At 49.6% G+C, this 7563-nt stretch overlaps 1 protein-coding gene across 1 annotated transcript in view; it reads left to right on the top strand.

The window, feature by feature from the left end:
* Opa3 (outer mitochondrial membrane lipid metabolism regulator OPA3) overlaps positions 1-7521 on the top strand; it is a 29933-nt gene extending 22412 nt beyond the window's left edge. The window contains exon 2 of the mRNA XM_017589999.3: positions 6313-7521. Within this exon, the coding sequence (XP_017445488.2) occupies positions 6313-6818 (506 nt within the window). The 3' untranslated portion in view covers positions 6819-7521. The remainder of the gene's footprint in view (positions 1-6312) is intronic.
* The last annotated feature ends 42 nt before the right edge of the window (positions 7522-7563 follow it).

Consider the following 7563-nt stretch of genomic DNA (forward strand, 5'->3'; position numbering starts at 1 on the left):
CGTAAACAGCTGTGCTCACTCACTTTCACATTGCCGGTGGCCACTTTAGCTGGGTTTGAGACTTGAGAACAGTTACCCACTGGTCCTTTACAGGAGAGGTTCACTGACCCCATACAGCAAGGGCTGACAAAGGCACCCTCTTAGGGAGCCCAGTGTGGTGGCACACACCTTTACTCCCAGCCCTGGAGAGGTAGAGGCTGTCAGAGCTCTGAGTTCTAGGTTGGCCTGATCTACAGAGTCCCAGGACAGCCAGTGGCACTTAGAGTGGTCCTGTCTCAAAAACAAGGTAACAGAGGTGGTGGCACAGGCCTTTAATCCCAGCACTCAGAAGGCAGAGGCAGGAGGATCTCTAAATTCGAGGCCAGCCTGGTCTACAGAGTGAGTTCCAGGACAGCCAGGGCTACACAGAAAAGCCCTGTCTTGAAAAATAACAACAAAACAATCAAAGCTCTGCAACAGGTCACTAAGGCCCTGACCCCTGTGCCAAGCGTTAGTTCCTTCTGTGTTCCTGATCGTCCTCAATCCCCACGGGAGCTGCTACCACAGCCTCAAAAGGCCTGAGCTTGCGCTGAAGTCCTTGAGAAGGAAGAGCATGTGTGATGGATCGCGTATACATTGTAAATGTATACGCTGTAAAATAATCCTCTTCTCCCTATATGTGGAGTATAGTGTTGCATTATTCAGAACACGTGTGTATGTATGAAACATGATGTGTGTGTTGTATATATATATATTTCCCTGGAATGACAGTTTGTCCAAGTCATTACCCAGCAGAACTTGCTATTACGTCTTGTTTTGTGGTAATCTACTTCATAAAGAAGAGCTACAACAGGGCAGAGGTGGCTCACGCCTTTAGTCCCAGCACATGAGAGGCAGAGGCAGGCCAATATCTGTGAGTTTGAGACCAGCCTGGTCTAAGAGTGAGTTCCAGGACAGCCAGGGCTACACAGTGAGACCCTGTCTCAAAAACCTTACTGAGGGGACTGGAGAGATGGCTTAGTAGTTAAGAGCACTGACTGCTCTTCCAGAGGTCCTGACTTCCAATCCCAGCCACCACACAGTGGCTCACAGCCATCTGTAATGAGATCTGATGCCCTCTTCTGGTGTGTCTGAAGACAGCTACAGTGTACTCATATATAATAAATAAATCTTTTTTAAAAAACTATATAAATGTTTGAATATGTATATGCATATGTGTGTTCTGTGCACCTAATATATATTTTTAAACATAACACATAAGTTATGACTACACACACCTTAATCCCTGCTCTCAGAGACTGAGACAAGAAGAGTGTCACAGATTTGAGGCCAGCCTGGGTACAGTAAATAAATGTAAAAGCCAGGTCTGGTGACTCGCACGTGTAGCCCCAACACTTGGAAGATTCAATGAATTCAAGGCATCGTTAGCTATGGAATGAATGTAAGGCTAGCCTGGGGCTACATAAGAGCCTGTTCCAAAAAAAAAAAAAAAAAAAAAAACGAAACACAGGCTTAGTGGCGCACACCTGGAATCCCAGCACTAGGGTTGGAGGTGAAAATAGGAAAATAAGGAAATCAAGACTAGCCTGTGCTAAGTAGCCATTGAACTCACTAAATTGAGACTCACCAAGTTGTGAGTTCAGTGCCAGCCTGGATCATATGAGACCCTGCCTCAGAATACAGAGCAACAACAACATGATTATAAAACTAACAAGCATGGGCCACTCACATCCGGTCACTGAGAGTAGGAAGGAGGCTCACCAACGCCTGCGAGCCCTGAGCAGCCCGGGAGAGCACAGCAGGAGCCTGGGTGAAGCCGCAGCAAGGGGAGCAGGGAGCTCTGCACTAGTGTGAGCAACCACAGCAGAAGAGTGGGAACCTGGGTAATTTTGTGCAAGATGTGTCATGAGTCTAATTAAAATGAAAAAATGGCCATATAGTTACCTTTACTGTTAGAAGTGCACACTGCTTGCTGCCTGACTGGATTTCATAAAGGGAGCCCAGATAGCTAGGTGTGGTGGCAAACTCCATTAATCCCAGGAGATCAACCCAAATTTCAGGAGGGTGTCCAGCTCAAAGCCAGCCAGGGCTACCTGGCTTTTGCCTATCTTGAAAGGAAAAAAGAAAAACAGCAGCCTTTGGTAAAGGAGGAGAGCAGGGTGGACTCAGGTTACAGAATCAAACTCTACTGCACCATTACTCCTGCTCCAATGGACCCTTTCCCTGACAGCGGACTCTCTAGGGCTTCACCAAATCCAGAGAAACACTTCTGCTTACGGGCTGTTGAAGCTTCTGACTAGGCTGTAGGTGAGGTGACACCCTCAGCTTGGAATTTTATGCTCCTGAGTGCATCTGCTTGACCTTCCGGAGTTCTCAGACCAGGTGGCCGAAAGCCAGCAGGCAGGACCGGTTTCGTTCAGATTCTTTTGGGCCTCTGCAGCATCTGTTCCTCCAGGGTAGAGAGCAGGACCCCCTGGAGTAAAGAATCCTGTGACCTACTATTGCACAAGGAACATCATAGAATTTCTTTATGGCCAGCCAGAGGCGCCAGAACATTAGAGTTTCAGTGGCCAGCACGGGGAGGTCAACTAAAATCAGGAACTATGACTAAAAACTATAGCTGGTGGCTATGAAGCACTGACTGCTCTTCCAGAGGTCCTGAGCTCAATTCCCAGCAAGCACATGGTGGCTCACAACCATCTGTAACGGGATTCGATGCCCTTTTCTGGTGTGTCTGAAGAGAGCGACAGTGTACTTACATAAAATAACTAAATCTTAAACAAAACCAACGAGAGCCAAATGACTCCAAGGGTAAATAAAAGTGCCTGTCACCAAGCCTGCAGAGCTGAGTTCAGTCCCTGGATGGCAGAGGGTTAGAGGAGAGAACAGGCTCCCTGCAAGTTGTCCTCTGACACAAGTGCTGTGGCACATAGCACGGGGACACACACAAAATGTCAAAGATAAATATGAGATTCAGTATGTGAGGGCTGGCTGAAGTGATGGTTCAGCATGTAGAAGAGAGTTAACTCCTCAAAGCTGTCCTCTGACGTCTACATTCTCCAACTGGCACATTGGACACACACAGTAATCATAAATACAGTGTAAAGATGGATAAAAGAGAAGCCAGGCATGGTAGTGCATGCCTGCAGTCACATAAGTGTGCACGCGTGCACACACGCACATACAGGTCCCCACACAGATACTATACATATACATGTACACACAGACATACACACACACAAAGGAAGAAGAAAAAATTAGAGCAAAAACTGTCATTAGTAGAAATGACTTGCGTGTGTGGCTGTGCCTCAAAGACTGGACTGGACATTCCAAGCACTTTTAAAGATTATCCCTTAGGATCCCAGGGCAAACGCCAGGCCTCTGCGTGTGTAGGCTAATCCTTCAGTGTACACAACAGGGAAACTCCCAGGATCCAAGAGAGACAAAAGTTACAGGGAAAAAGACAAGTGGGGTGGAGACAGAAATGACAGAGGACCATGGCAGGGAGGCAGGCCGGACACAGACTTGTCCGTCTCCAATGGAGCCAGCCCTCAAAGCTAATGAGTGGGCGTGTCTTCCTGTGTCCACTCCAGTATTCAAGGATAGCATCAAAATCACATAGCTTGAGGCCAGCCTGACCTACGTGGGAGTCGGTTTCAAATAGGAGTAAGGATCTGGGCATGCTGGATTATTCATGACTGTAATCCCAGCCCCAGGAAGCCGAGGCCAAAGGATTGCTGTGAGTCTGGGGCCCACGTGGGCTACAAAGTGACCCTCTCCTCCCTCCCCAAAGCCAAGTGGTGATGGTGCACACCTTTAATCCCAGCATTTGGGAGGCAGAGGCAGGCAGATCTCAGAGTTCAAGGCCAGCCTGATCTACAGAGCAAGTCCAGGACAGCCAGGGATACACAGTTTTTTGTTTTTTGTTTTTTTTTTTTTTTTTTTTTTTTTTGGTTCTTTTTTTCGGAGCTGGGGACCGAACCCAGGGCCTTGCGCTTCCTAGGTAAGTGCTCTACCACTGAGCTAAATCCCCAGCCCCGGATACACAGTTATAAACCTATCTCAAAGCAAAACAAAAAATTTAAAGTGACGTTAAACATGATGGCGTAAGCCTTTAGACCAACCCTCAGGAGGCAGAGACACAGATCTCTGAGTTCTAGACCAGCCCGGAAGATCCAAGCTCAGTCTCAAAACACCAAAACCTTGAAAAACCAAGAAAGGAGGATTCAAATCATTTTACCAAATGCCCTTTTGGAGAAAGGTACTTCGATCCAGACTGCCCAGAGATAGAGCATGAGGTCAGACGTTCCGGACTCCTAAAGCTCATCTCCAGGGATCTCAGAGCAAAAAGCCAGGCCTCCAGATGGGCACATGAATCTTTTCATTCATGGCTATGCATAAAAGAGACATCCCCAGGTTCTAAGGGAGAAACAAATAGAAGATGGAATCCAGCCAGGGGTGGTAGAGACCCCTTTAATCACAGCACTTGGAAGGAAGAAGCAGGAGGATCTCTTTCAGTTTCACACCAACCTGGTTTATATAGCAAGACCTTAGTCAAAAGGAAAACAAACAAAACAAAAAAACCAGTTAAGAGTTGAAGACAGAGGCAAGGTGGTGTGAAGACACCATGGCAACCCAGGCTGAGGCTCAGGGATAGCCAGTGTGTCCGTGGCCAACTCGGAAAAGCTTGAGAGTCAATTGAGGGCCCCAGGGAACAACTCCAGTGCACAGCAGGCTTGTGCAGTATTCTTGAAGCCCTGGATGGGTTCGGCCCTCAGTCCTCCAGCACTTAGCAGGCAGAGGCAGGTGGGTGCTTGTTAGTTGTGGGTTGGGGCTACATGGTAAGACCTAGTCTCAACACACAGTCACAGACACAGACATACACGTATGCACACCAGAGAACTGAATAAGGGCTCAAGCAGGTCTGGAAAAGAGAGCAAGCAGAGTGCGGTGCAGGGCAGGGATGACCACTCTGTGAAGGCACACAGCCTCTACAGGAGGGAAAGCACTTGGGGGAGTCAGTTACTCTTCAGGGCTTCCTTTTAGAGGGTTTGCTGGGGGACTGACTGAGAGTGGTTCCCTTATTTTGGTTGATGGGTTACTCCCTTTCTACTAGGTATGTCCCATCCCATACTGTATGATTTAATTTTTTTAATTCTTTGGTTTGTGTTTCTATGCACATGTCTGTGTGTGCCATGTGTATTCTAGTGTCATGGAGGACAGAGGAGAACATCAGATCCCCTGGAGCTGGGCTGACAGGGAGTGGTGAGACACGGGATCTGGGACTGGACTCAGGTCCTCAGCAAGAGCGGTTTGTTTTCCTAACATCTGAGCCATCTCTCCGGCCCCATGATGTCTGATTTTAGCCAGGCACGCCCAGGTTACCCAGATATAGTAAGATAGTAAATAGAGGATTCTCCCTAAAATTCTCTTGAGAACACAGTTTGGTCATTTTTTTCAAAGAGTAATGTATGCTGGGCAGTGGTGGTGCACACTTTTAATCCCAGCACTGGGGGATAGAGGCAGGTGGATCTCTGTGAGTTCAAGACCAGTCTGGGCTACAGAGTGTGTTCTAGGTCAGCCAGGGCTACACAGAGAAACCCAGTCTTGACTCCCCTCCCCAAAGGTTTATTTTTATTTCATGTGTATGAGTGTTTGGAGGATTTTTTGCCTTGGGGTCACCTTGTGACCCTAACCCTGCAGTGGCCCCCAGGCTGAGGTGCCCCAGCTTCTCCCAGGGCAGCACTTTTACTGGTGCACACAGTCCAGGAGCTTCTGGACTCTGTTTTTAATTTATTAGTGTGTGGGAAGCTCAGCGGGCCACTCTGAAGTGGGTGTCTTCCAGTTCTGAGGATGGCATGTTGGTTAACAGGCTTCCGTGGCAGGCACCCTTACCCACTGTGACCAAAGCATCACTGGTGTTATTTGGACGTTATTTGATGAGACCAGGTCCATCGCTAGCCCAAGATGACCTCTTGCTTATTCCCAAGTGTTGAGGTCATGGCTGCCGGAAGCACCAGGCCTGCCCACTGGAAGGCTTTCATGTTATCCTCCTATCTCCATTTCCTAGTTTCTACATCAAATAAGTCTGTGTCAAACTTGTACCTAGGGGACCTTGCGTGCTAGGTCAACACTCTACCAAAACCATGTCTTCAGGTCCCCGCAGGCTGGAGAAGTCATTATTCTAGGTTTGTGGACTGGGTGACTGCCCTCTAGGCAGGCAATTATGGCTATGACTACGGTTGGGATGAGGTTGGGGGTAGGGGAGTGTTTGCAGCGGGGCCAGGAGTGTCTCCAGCCAAAGCAAACTCCGGACCCCTCTCTTCCCTGCAGTGTACCACTGGCTAGAGATGAGGACCAAAATGCGCATCATGGGCTTTCATGCTGAAGCCATCAAGCCACTAAATGAGGAGGCAGCGGCTGAGCTGGGTGCAAACCTGCTGGGCGAAGCCATCATCTTTGCCACCGCGGGCTGCTGTCTGCTGCTGGAGTTCTGGCGCCAGAAGACATCGAAACGCCGCAAGGAAGTGGCGCGCACGGCCACGGTGATGTCGCTCCGGGAGGATTTGGACCACCTGGAGGACGTGCTGGACGAGGTGCAGGTGCAGGTGCAGGAAGCCTTGCCCAGGAGCACACTGGGCGAGCTGCGAGCAGAGCTGCATACGGAGTTGCGGACGGAGCTGCGGGCAGAACTGCAGGCAAAGCTGCGGACGGAGCTTCGAGCAGAACTGCAGGCAGAGCTGCAGGCACAGCTGCAGGAGTTCAGAACCCAGGTCTGTGAAGATCACTATGAGCCGGAGCTCAGGCCTGAACCCGAGTGCCCTGAGACCCCCCAGTGAGTAGAGGCGGCAGGACTCTGGCCTTGGACTGCTGTCTGGGTTTGTCACATGACTGGCCTCTCTGCATGGGCCCACCCCCAAACTGTGCGAGCTACCATGCTTTGATCTCTGGGGACAGGTAGATCCTAGGCTCGGAGTCCTGGTGTGAGTACTCCTTCCTATGGGGTCTCTAACCCATTGGTGGGACATGCCAAGGACCCTTCCAGCCCCACAACTCAAGACCACCAGTGCAGGGAAGAAAGGAGGGCAGTATGTTGGAGGGTCACCTAACAACCCTTCGGGTAGGACACTGACCCGGCACACTGAGACCATCCCTGCCTTAGGGTCTGGAGCCCCATCTTCTTCCAGGTACCTCACTTTTTAGGGAAAGAAACAGGGTCTGCCCTGCCCTGCCCTGCCCTGCCCGGCTAAGTCACTCTGGCCCCTCTACTAGCCTTTTGTAAAGACCACCTGCACCCTTAACACGTGGGCTCAGGTCCACAACTTTCTCAAGAACGTTCCATCCTCCCTCCCTGCCTTTGGTCTTCCGGGTAAAAAGCCACTTAAAATAAGGCAAACAGCAGCCTCACGTGATTCTGTCCAAATGGGACACTCCAGAAGACCAATTAATTCCCTACCCACTCCTTCTCTAACCCACCGGGCCACCAAGGAGAGGTTTATGAGTTTTACATGTTTTATAATTAAAGCAGCCCCAGGTTAAAGAGTTTGTCTCAAACCATCATTCGCTGAGTGAGCAGACGTGTCA

This window comes from Rattus norvegicus, chromosome 1 (genome assembly GCF_036323735.1).
Source record: "Rattus norvegicus strain BN/NHsdMcwi chromosome 1, GRCr8, whole genome shotgun sequence".
Taxonomy (NCBI): domain Eukaryota; kingdom Metazoa; phylum Chordata; class Mammalia; order Rodentia; family Muridae; genus Rattus; species Rattus norvegicus.